The sequence below is a fragment of the Sus scrofa genome, chromosome 2 (genome assembly GCF_054392235.1).
Source record: "Sus scrofa isolate SSC_HxYL_T2T_F1_AM1 chromosome 2, Sscrofa_HxYL_maternal_Yorkshire_Landrace_v2.0, whole genome shotgun sequence".
Taxonomy (NCBI): Eukaryota; Metazoa; Chordata; class Mammalia; order Artiodactyla; family Suidae; genus Sus; species Sus scrofa.
The window spans coordinates 95576622-95588658 of NC_139384.1; the positions used below are offsets into that span (position 1 = coordinate 95576622).

At 43.7% G+C, this 12037-nt stretch overlaps 1 protein-coding gene across 6 annotated transcripts in view; it reads left to right on the top strand.

Moving 5' to 3' along the window:
- Positions 1-12037, top strand: part of SV2C (synaptic vesicle glycoprotein 2C) — a 247038-nt gene that overhangs the window by 114204 nt on the left and 120797 nt on the right. For 5 of the 6 annotated variants that reach the window (XM_021084455.2, XM_021084457.2, XM_021084459.2 and 2 more), the window contains one exon: positions 4434-4614. The exons of the other annotated variant lie outside the window; for it this stretch is intronic. In XM_021084455.2, the coding sequence (XP_020940114.1) occupies positions 4434-4614 (181 nt within the window). The remainder of the gene's footprint in view (positions 1-4433; positions 4615-12037) is intronic. 6 annotated transcript variants of the gene reach the window in all.

Genomic DNA, 12037 nt, shown 5'->3' on the forward strand with positions numbered 1-12037 from the left:
CGGGATCTGAGCTGCGTCTGTGACCTACACCATAGCTCACGGAAACACTGGATCCTTAACCCACTGAGCAAGGCCAGGGATCAAACCCACAATCTCGTGGTTCCTAGTCGGCTTCATTTCCACTGCGCCACGATGGGAACTCCCAGAAAACATTTTGATAATAGTTACCTATGAGAAGAGGATCAAGGGTGGAAGGGAAGACTTTTTCATTCGGTACATTTGTGTGGTTTGAATTATTGGCCATGGAGGCATATTTGGTTTTTGTTTTGTTTTGTTTTTTTAAATAAGTATAGATACATAAATAAGGATTTCTGGGGGAATTAAATGATGAGCCATTTTATTTTACTTTTGTATTAAAACCCCTAATAAGTATTACTTTGAGATTTTATTTTCAAGTGGCTTAAGTATAAGGTGCTAATAATCGATGGGGCCTTTGTGCCCCTTGTCAAGTCACTAAGCCATCCTCATCACAGGAGTCCAGGACAGGCTCAATCTCTCAGGCTGTATTGCCTGTGAAGTTTAAGAGGCTCCCAGGGTGAGGCTGTGTCCTCATGCTACTGCTGGGTGGGGGGAATCTAACATCCAGTCTGAGCCCTTCAAGTGCTAGAATCATCCCTCTCTGAAGCTCTGATCTGGCTTAGGGAAGATGCAGCTGAAGGTGACTGACTGGAAGATGAGGATGACAGAGTATGGAGACCTGCCCAGTAGGAGCATCCTTCCTCCTGCACCAGGAAAAGCAAGGGAGTTACAACTCCTCCTTTGGTGCGTAGCGCAGGAGCCTCCATTTTTTTAGCTTTGTAGGGTCACACTCTTGGCATATGGAGGTTCCCAGGCTAGGGGTCAAATCAGAGCTATATCTGCCAGCCTATGCCATAGCCACAGTAACGTGGGATCCAAGCTGCATGGCCCATCTCATGGATTCTAGTCGGATTCTTAACCCCCGGAGTCACCGTGGGAACTCTGAGTAGTCTGCTCTTTTTAACAAGAGATGAGATTTTCATTTTTGCTCTGGCACCCTCCAGCTGTTTTTTTTTTGTTTTTTTGTTTTTTTTTTTTTTTTTAGCATTAACTCCCTTACCCCCCACACCCAGATCAGGAATGTACCCATTCAGAATGTCTGAGAAGGCGAACTGCCTCCCTTATCACTTGCTCCGGTGGGACAGACCAGCATTTCCCCCAGCTCCGGTCTATCATTTTCTGCCATCCCAGACTTCACTCTCATTTTCTGAGGGTGGTGTCCAGGGAGAGGGCACCTCAGGGAGCTTTGAGGTACTGCTTTCAAGTTTAGGTAATACCACCGTACAAGAGCCTGGACAACCTGAGGTATTTTCACAAGAAGGGCAGCCAGACTAGTGCAAGGAATCATAACTTCATTGTACAAAGAGCTGCTGATGGACTGGGATGTAGTCGCCACCCACTTTCCTACGGTCAAATTGTTAGCTTCCCAGGACTTCAGCTTTCCTACCAAGGAATCTGGCTCCCATGGTATTAACCTCAGACCCCTCTGAGGATATTGAGAGGATTAAAGAAGTTCATTCATGCAAACATTTAGAAACAGGTAAGGGTTCCACAAGTGCTAGTGACCATTTTTTTTCCTAGGGCTGGAGCTATAAGAAAGAGCCCCCTTTGGAGTTCCCTAGTGGCTCAGCGGATTAAGAATCTGGTGTTGTCACTGCTGTGGCTCAGGTCGCTGCTGTGGTGCAGGTTCAATCCCTGGCCAGGAACTTCTGCATGCCACGAGCACGGCCGAAGGGGGGAAAAAAAATGGAGGGAAGGAAGGATTCGCCAGTCTTTAGACTGAAGCAGCCACAGGCCATTCCTGATCAGTGGAGCTCACTTTCTGATTTGTAGACATTTATAAGGACAGGCATTATCATAAAGCAGCTTAGCTACTGATTATTCTTCTGAGAGGCATGAGTGGCAAACTTGAGCCTCTAAGGTTTTAAATAAGAAATATGCTACATATGCATTTCCCTGGGTGAATCTGTCTGCTTTGGGAATTCCTTTACTTTGCCCTGATACATTCTTTAAATTATCTTCTGGACATGCTTTGGGCCTCATGATGTGAGTAATATCTTTATTGAGGAGGAGGATCTGTATATGGTCGCACCAGAGTACAGAGGAAAATATGCCATCCCCACCCAGGCAAAGGGTGACCACCCACCTCTTTGCAGTCCCCCAGTCTAAATAGAAAAAGCTTCTGTTGTGTCTCATTGTAGAGTTGCTCCATCATTTGCCATTCACCATAGCATCTGTACGCAGCTCTCTGCAAAGCAGCATCTACATGTCACTGATGTGGCATCACCAGATTTTGCCAAATGGGTCTCATACTGATTCATTAACTGTGTGTTAAGCAAATGAATTTGGGTGAATGTTTAAGTAGGATATTACCCAGCTAATCTAAAGAAATGTTTTCTCAGCTTGCAACTTAAATGCCACCGAGGGTCTCAAACATGCCTTTGAGAAGGGAACTAGTCAAATGGTACTTTGGTGAAAGCAAAGGAAAAATCAAAAATAGATAAAAGATGTGGGTAGCTTTTTATTTATTTCTTTTTGTGTTTTTGTCCTTTTTAGGGCTGTACCCACAGCATAGGGAGGTTCCCAGGCTAGCGGTCTAATCGGAGCTACAGATGCCAGACTATGCCAGAGCCACAGCCCCGCCAGATCCAAGCTGTGTCTGCAGCCTACACCACAGCTCAGGGCAATACCAGATTCTTAACCCACTGATCAAGGCCAGGGGGTGAACCTGCAACCTCATGGTTCCTAGTCAGATTCGTTTCCACTGCACCACGGCAGGAACTCCCGTGGGTAGCTTTTTAAAGCCAAACGTTCATTTATTAATTATGCAGTTTTCCCTAGGTTTTGCACACCCTTTTAGAAACCTCCCTGAAGTAACATTTGTGATACCTAATATTTCATCCTGCAAAAGACTTTGAACAAAGCATATGGGAGCTTAGTTTCTGAGAAGAAGCAAGTGAATTAGAATACTCAGTAACATATACACACTACTGTATGTGGAATGGATAATTAACAGGGACCTACTGTGGAGCACGGGGACATCTACTCAGTATTCTGTAATAATCTATATAGGGAAAAAATTGCTATATGTGTATGTATAACTGATTCACTTTGCTGCACGCCTGAAGCTAATGCAACATTGTAAGACAACTGTACTCAATAAAATTAAAACACACACACACACACACACACACACACACACACACACACACCCACCCACCTCAACTGTATACTGTGATGCCAAGAGGGACATGTATCTAACTCTTGATTTTCCATTTGTTTCTCTTATGAAAGCAAAGCCAACCACGATGAGTTTGACAGTTCCCAAAGTATTAACCATAATTTTTTTTCTTCCTAAGGCTCTTTAAGCTCTTTTTTTTTTTTTTTTTTTTTTTTTGCCCTGCTTTTTACGGCCCCACGGCATATGGAGGTTCCCAGGCTAGGGGTCCAACTACAGTCACAGCAACACCAGAGCCGCATCTGTGACCTACACCACAGCTCATGGCAACGCTGGATCCTTAACGCACTGAGCAAGGCCAGGGATCAAACCCACAACCTCATGGTTCCTAGTCGGATTCGTTTCTACTAAGCCACGACGGGAACTCCAGGCTCCTTAAGCTCTTAATCCCAAGAAAAAGTTTTCTCTTCTGCACAGTATTTGAGACCAATTTAAGATTAACTCTTGAAATATTACTCTGGTTTCCCTTTCTTCCCAAGGAAGGGCAGGGCTTTCAGGAGGAACCAGAGAGAACCCATGGAATCCTCCAGAGGGTGCCCAAGAGTCTGGACCTCGCCCTGGTCATGTGCTATGGCAAAGATTTGAAGCAAGCTGGGGCATCCACTTTGACCTGGGGGCCCCTGACTCAGGCTCCCATCCTGATCTTGTGGTGTTAAGCTGAGCATTCAGAACAAAGGGGACACAGCCCTGAGTCACACTGTGGAATTGTTCTGTATGGAGCCTCCTTGTGGCTGCCCACAAGGTATCCATCCCCAAAAAGCTGGTGAGAACTTGACTGTTTTCCTCTTTTGCCCTTGCCATCAACCGTGGCAGCCAAAGGGAGCCCACAGAGCTTGCTTTCCAACTTGAAAACTGATCTAAGTGTCCCGAAGGATCTATTTTTAAAGGAACTTTTTCTAAGGATCAAGAGTTGCTGTGAGCTGTGGTATAGGTTGCAGACTCGGCTCAGATCTGTCATTGCTGTAGCTGAGGTACAGGCCAGCAGCTGTAGCTCTGATTCGACCCCTAGCCTGGGAACCTCCATATGCCACAGGTATGGCCCTAAAAAGCCAAAAAAAAAAAAAAGGAAGTTTTTCCCTGAAAAATTTTGGAATGTGCTTTGTCTCTTGTTGATCTGCTGTGACCTGTGCCGTTTACTCCGCCTCTCTGATGTGTTTCTCTGTTTTCTGTGTTGCAGGCAGCATAGTGTACCTCGGGATGATGGTGGGGGCCTTCTTCTGGGGAGGACTGGCGGACAAAGTGGGAAGGAAGCAGTCTCTTCTGATTTGCATGTCTATCAACGGATTCTTTGCCTTCCTTTCTTCATTTGTCCAAGGTTATGGCTTCTTTCTCTTCTGTCGCTTGCTTTCTGGATTCGGGTAAGGTTTTTCCCTTTGGTATTTTAGAGTAATGTGTTTATTCTCCATAAAAACATAATGTGCATGTTTTCTCCTCTAGAGGCCCTCATTACCAAGAAATTATCCTGTAACGCATCCCTTTGCCCACCTTCATGTCAGCCTTGGGAGCCACAATGCTGGTTCTTAGAAATATAATTATCATCCTTTAAATCCAGAAGAAAAGACAGCACACAATGGTGTTCCCATGGCTGGTTCTTTTAGTGTTTTATGTCTAGGAAATGGGCATTGTTTTAAACAGAATGCTGTTTCCATGGCAGTGCACATTCATAAATGTCTGGTTTTTTTCTTCTGAAAATGTAAGCAAAAAGTAGCTCTGGTCCTACCTTTTATGACCTAATTAAAGCTTCACACCATCCAAGCATGCTCTTAAATCCAGAATGAGAATGTCTCAAGTAAATGTTTTATTGATCTATGTTAACAGCATATTTAGGGAGGAAGGCTGCTTCTTGAGATGCAATAGGTTCTTTTTGTAAGTTCCTGAGTCCTGTTGAATTAACAGGTGTTGTGCTGTTAGCCAAGTGAATGCCCATAGTATAGCCAGTGGGGCAGTCATTTTTTATGAACTTGAAGCACTTATTACTAGACTAGGCGAATCAGCTTGTAAAACCCAACAGCTCAATTAGGACAGTCCACGAAACTCTGCTTTGATACGAAAAAAAAAAGTGAAAATGTGAAATTTCTGATTCATGCTTGAAAACTTTGTTTTCATTGGAGTCTTTGTTTCTGAGGGATCTAGCATAAGATGAATCTATAGGAATAATAGAAAATAAAATTAAAATGAGGGAAGAAAGGACAAGAGGCTGGGCTGGGTTATGAGCATGAGAACTAGATCAGTTGTGGTGGCTCATGATAGTGGTACCCACACAGCAAATTTTACCACAAGCAAAAGTCAGAAAACTGCAACCCATCTCTCTTAATTACATAGAGTAGCACTTTAAAATCAGAGCTAAGCTTAATGGGAACATAAGGCATCAGAGAAAAAGATAGTAGAAGTGGGTCATTTCTGGTACAAAGATTTTCTCATGCAGACTGAGAGGTCACTTTTGAAATTCATTCAAAATATTTTTACTTTTTTATGTCATTTTCTGCCACAAGATTTGTGCGTGTACGGAGATTCATGGATTAGCCACAGCTTTTTCTAATATTCTTTTTTTATCTTCTTAGAGCCTCTCCTGTGTTACCTTGTGCACACAGTGGGCACTTTGCAAATATGCAGCTAAGTTGCACAAATCTCAGGCGTTTCCCTTAGAAAAAAGACCATTCCAGTAAACCAAGAGGGTTGGAAAGTTTGGGAAAGTGTGAAAATATTTTTCTCCTGGAGAAAAATGATCAGAATCAGTGATTTGCTTTGTAATGATGGGGAAAGAGGGCTTTTCCTCAGCAGAGGGGATCCTTGGTGATCAGGGCTCTGTGGGAGACTAGTTACATATATATGTCATCCTTGGGGAGGTAATTTGGGTCATGGATTCAGGGGGCCTCTCTAGACCTAATGCTGAGTGACTTGAGATACCGGAGGAAGAAGAGGAGTTGTTTGGCGCTCTTTGTTAAAGGACCTTCTCGGGGTCCATAGGATAAGGTATTCTCGCCACGCCGAAAACTTCCTTCTGCTTTCTTTTACCTGCATCATATCACTAGCCTGTCAGGAAAAAGCTAATAGCCTGAGGTCTGAACTTTCCGGGCCTTTCCATGTGCAGTCGTATCCAGGAAGTGTCAGTGAGAGCCACAGACTCAAAAGTACCCGGCTATGGTCTCATTATTATGGCAATTTTAATTGCCTGTCTGGATGATGACATGGTCAACCCAGTTGACTGCAGGGAAAAGGGCCATTCTGGTGGCTGCAGAATACTCCAACCTGAGGGACTGTCCAGAAGCTAATTCAAAGGCCCTACAGAGACAGAAACTGCTTGGGTATATTCCCAACATCATCCTTTTTGCTATGGCAAACAAATCATCGTTCAGCCAGCAGCTCAGGGCTGCACACCTCTACATAATAACATAATTTACCTGGCCAAGCGCAGACTGTCTGTTGCCAACTCAGGCTGTGTAACTTGTGGTAACAGAGACTCAAGCACTGTGCCTCTGCCAGGTTGCCGTAGGATGGGGAGTTCAGAAACCCAAGTCCTCCTTGACTTTTACTTCATTGCCCTTTACTGTGAAGCCTTGGGAAAGTCCTTTGGACTCTCCAGCCTACTTCTTCTTTTGTCAGAGAGAGACGCTAGTACTTTACATTCCTCCCTTGGAGTGGGAAGATCAAGTGAGATAATGCGGTAGAGTACACAGAAGTACACAGGAGTACACAGAAATGAGGGATACTGTGTAGAAACACCCCCACCCCCACCTTGGCTGCCCCCATTCTCTCTCGGTTCTCCCTTCCATTCATTCAGCTAAGCTGTCCTGTGCTCACGGCCTCGCCATGACCACAGAGGGCAAAGGAAAAAGAGGCCTCTTTCTCATTTTGAAATTTCAAGTCTCACCCAAGAGGGAAACAGAAAAGACAAATCGTAGGCAGAGACGTGGGAGAAAACAAGTGAGTGCAATGGAGCATCCCTGATCCCAAGACTAGACTGAGATGTCCTAGGCTGGGGGGTGGGCTGGGGAGAATGATGAGTGATGTCAGCTTCCTCACCTGGGCCTAGGTGGCAAAACACCCAGCATCTGAAGGCACCTGAGAAATGCAGTTGTGAAGGAAAACATGATCGGTCTTCCTTAGCTGAGTTTCTGGGCCATGTTACCTACTTGGTATTGTTTTGTTTTGTTTGGAGCTGCCATTGTTTATTTTTTTATTGTTTTTTTTAATTTTTTGTTTTATTTTTGTCTTTTTAGAGCTGCACCTGTGGCATATGGACGTTCACAAGCTAGCGTTTGAATTGGAGCTGTAGCTTCCAGCCTACCCCCCAGCCACAGCAACATGGGATCTGAGCTGTGTCTGAGACCTACGCCACAGCCACAGCAATGCCAGAACCCTAACCCTCTGAGTGAGGCCAGGGATCAAACCCGAGTCCTCATCAATACTAGTTGGATTCATTACCTCTGAGCCACAAGGGGAACTCCATGTAGTAACATGTAGAGAGCTACCCTGAAGGCAGAGGGGTTTTCTCAGCAGCTGCAGTGTCCCTCTGCACACCCTGTCTCTGAATCTCTGGAAGGTCTCAGCCAAGTCTCTGTTTTCTCCAATTCCATTCCAATGCAACTAAAAAACAACAAAAAGCAAAAAGCAAACCCCCTTTTGCACCTGCTCTCTCTCTCTCTCTGAATCCATGGAAGACATTTCATGGCGACAGATGAGCCCTGGCCCCCAGATGCTTCCGGTCTGGTGGTAGAGGGAAGGTAGACAGCTCTCCCATCCTCCACCTGTAAGAACCAGTCAGTGCCTGGGGTGGCCACAGGGGCATTCACAGAAAGAGGACCCATGACACAATTGCCAACAAGAAAGCAATTTCCACTTGAAGGCTCTTCTTGTTTTAAAGGCATGTCATGTTTAAACTCTTTTCATGCCATTGCCAATGAACTCAGTACATAAGCAGCTGAAGTTTTGACATAGGCCCTTTTTATTTAAATAGTCTTTAATAAAACTTAAGCCAAAGAATTAAGACTTTGATCCTGGAGACTTAAATAAGAGATCTTGTTATTTCTACTTACTAGGCAGCTCCCTTCATCCATATCTGATCTGGTTTTTAAATTGAGGAAAACTGGATGATCAAGGGCATTCTGCATTCTCTTCAGTGTGTTGGGAATTTTTCCTCTCTGGGACTCTGATGCTCAGACCCTCCAACGCTCCTTGCATTTCCCAACAGCATCACTCTTGTCATCCTTTCTGCTTCATAGAATCTTCTGCCAGAGCCCTCAGTACTCACAACCTCCGAGAGGCCATCCTGAGACCTCCCTCGGTGACTCTCATCACAGACCCCTGTCAGTTTTCTTGGTAGCAGGGATAGATGCCTAAAAATATTTGCTTTGTATGTGTTTATTTTTTTCCTCCACCAGCATGTGAATTCCAAGAGGGCAGAGATGGGTCAGTCTGCCCATTACTGCTTCATCTTTCAAAGCAAGGTGGCTGTGGCTGCTGTGAAGGACCCCAATCACAGCAGCAGTGGAGTCTGACCAGCACAGACCTGAAGCCATGGTGTCCTAGAAGTGAAATAGATTGGAAGTTAGGCAAAATCTTACTTGATCCATATAAGGGGAAGAGTTCTGAGTCAAGTAACCAAAAGTTTAACTTGCATCATAAAAACCGAGAGGTGTGGCCCCTCAGTCAGTTCCCAGACTTGAGCCAGTTGACAGACCCCCACTGAATGAAGGGGAGACCAGGTCTCCTGGTGGAAGGACTCTAGTACATTGCTGGAAGTTTATACTGCTCATCTTTCTCCCAGCCTTCTCCAAAAGGATGATAGCCTTTTGCCAGGGTAACTGCATGTTGGAAAAGGAAATAAGCAGGCTTTTTGGCACTGGCTCTGAATTCCAGGAGACGCCAGATGTCACTGTGATCCACCTGTCAGGGAAGGGGCTTATGGAGGTCAGGTGATCAATGGAATTGTAGCTCAGGTCCACCTCACAGTGGGCCTGAGGGTCCCTGAGTCCATCCTTGGTTATTTCTCAGTTCCAGAATGCATAATGGAAATGGATGGAGCAACTGATAGACCTCTACGTTGGTAGAGCACCTGTCCACCAGTTGTACACACTGGGGAATTCAGGGGAGAAAAAGAATTTCTGGGTCACAGTCCAGACCTTTCCTTTTACAAATTAAGGTTCAGCAGTGGAACCAGGAATGACACAGCTAAGACTTAAATTGCAGTGAAGTCCTTTGGAATGGGCTACCCTGTGAGCAAGTAGATTGTGCTTTCTGAATCCAAGAATAAGACCTCTCAGTGATGATTTTATTGCAAATGCCACAGGCTTCCATTTGCTTTCTCTTATTTTGTGGCTGAAGTAGCAGTAGCAGTAGCAGTGCTGTGTTGTATTCCTGTTTTTGCATATAAAAGGAACTCTCATTTTAGCCTGAGATCAACCTGGGTTTATGATAGAGGTACTCTCTCAAAATGTGCTCCCCTCTTAATTCACCACACTAAGTCACGAGTTTATTTTCTTAGAAATTTAAATATGTCCAGCTGCCATATTCTATGCAACTTTAAATATTTATTCAGCGCAAAGAATGATCTTCCTACCGGCGACAGCCATGTTTTGCAGGAACGAGGAATAGGACATTACCAATTACTCATCTGTCTCTCACTTGCCTAAGTGGATCTCGCACCAGGGAACAGACATTTCCGTCTCCTCTTTTGTTACAGAAAATTAGAAAGATGGGAAATGGAGTTGACACCATTGATTCATTTTCCTTTGCCCAGAATTAAATTATTTGTTTCCAGTCACTGTTAATTATGGGAATGATAATGCTTCAGATGCCAGGCAATGTCAGAGTTGGGAGCTTCTCACTGAAGGCCTGGCACTGCTAAGTATAAAGGTCAGGAGAAAAATACACCAGCAACAAAAATTAAAATGAAATTTCAGTGTCTGTATACGGTAAGAGAATGAATAATAGTTATTTCTCCCTCTGCAAATGGAGCCTCACCAAGGCATGCTTCGTTGCTGTTTGCAATATCCATCCATTAACTGAATAAACTGTAACTATATTATATTATAACTGTATAAAGTTATAATAACCAGAATACCTTGGCTTTGGAGAGATGACCACCACTAACTGGAATTCTGGTGTTTTATATGTAAAACCTCATTTATTTCCACATTTTAAATAACAAGGTAGGGGACAATACTGTGCCTTTTGTAAATTAGAAAAATGAGGCACAGATAAAGTGACTTTTAAATGTTCAATAGACCCCCAGGTCTTCTGAGTTTTAGTCTATCTAATTCTAAACTATAAGGTTTTATTTCCTTGTCATGTTGGGAAAAAATGCAAACCCATTTTTCAACTTTTATCAAACACCTATTCAGTTCTTGCCCTGTGAGAGATGCTGTGTTAAGCACTTTATAAATACTGACTCATTTAAACCTCACAGTGACTCTGTGAGGCAGATATTATTTATTCTACCCAGTTCACAGATGAGGAGGTTGAGGCGCAGAGAGGTTAAGCAAGTGTCCGAGGTCCCACTCCATGCTCATAACCACCAGGCTGTGCTGTCTCAGATTCAATGAGAAATGTCTGTGATTTTCTACCTTACAATGTCTGATACATGGTAGACACTAAATAAACATTTTGAGTTCAGATTGAGTTCAAGAAGGTTTCAACTCAGAGAATTAGGATGAAGAGACCTTTTCCAATATGAAGATGAGGCAACAGACTAAATTATCTTTAATTGAAAAATAATTGCAAACCCAAATTGTAAACAGTGCATCAGTGTTTTCTTACGCAGCCACTGAGCGCTTGAAATGTGGCCAGATTGAGGTGTATTCTGATTGTAAAATACACAGCACTGGATTTCAAAGATGGCACGTACCAAAGAATGCAATCTTTTTATATTGATCCTGTGTTAAAATGATAGTATTTGGGTACCTTGGGTTAAATGAATATGTATTAAAGAACTTCACCCGATTTTTTTTTCCTTTGTGTTAATATCTTTTCTAGAAAGTTAAAAATTATGTATGTGGTTCACATGCCATTTCTCTTGGGGAATACTGTCTTAGTGCCTTTTATGAGAAGTGCCAACAACAACTGACCTTTGGGACACACTTTATTTCCCAGTATACCCTTTGGCAAAGGTACTGTTGATCTCAAGAGAGAAAGAAGTAACAGAGCAAGAGATCTCCCAGACTCAAACAATGTGTAATTGTGAAAAATTAGCCATACGCACCCTTTAGAATTAACTCTCTGAGCTCCGTGAGGGCAGGAACTTGTCTTCTTCATGCCTTTACCGCCAGCATTGGGTGACGTTGCTGGACCAGAGTTTGGCTGGGTGAGAGCCTGCATGAGTGAGTGATGAATGGACCAGTAGATGGCAGGTGAGTGGGAGGATGAGGGGAAGAATGGATGGGTAGGTGTGTACAGCATGTGGCTGGAAAAGTCGGCATTTTTTTGTCATCGTTTCTTACAGATCATCCTGAAATCATCACCATCTTTATTCGTGACATCAGTTAGGTGCTGTGGGAGCTGATGCTTTCACCTCTCTCAATAGTGAGATTAACTTTTTTTTCTAGATAGCATTAGAATCCTGGTCTGAATACACCTCCCCCCCACCCACCCACCTCATGGCACCAAATCTACTGCTGTGGATACACAAACCTATATAGGTTTGCTGGCCTTAGGGCACCAACCTGATTTGCAAACAAGGGCTAGGGGAGTTGGCAGTTATGTTTTCTTAAAAACACAGCTTTTCCCTGGAATATGTGTTTATATCTCAGTATATTTTCCATTTTTAAATTATGGTTGAAATAC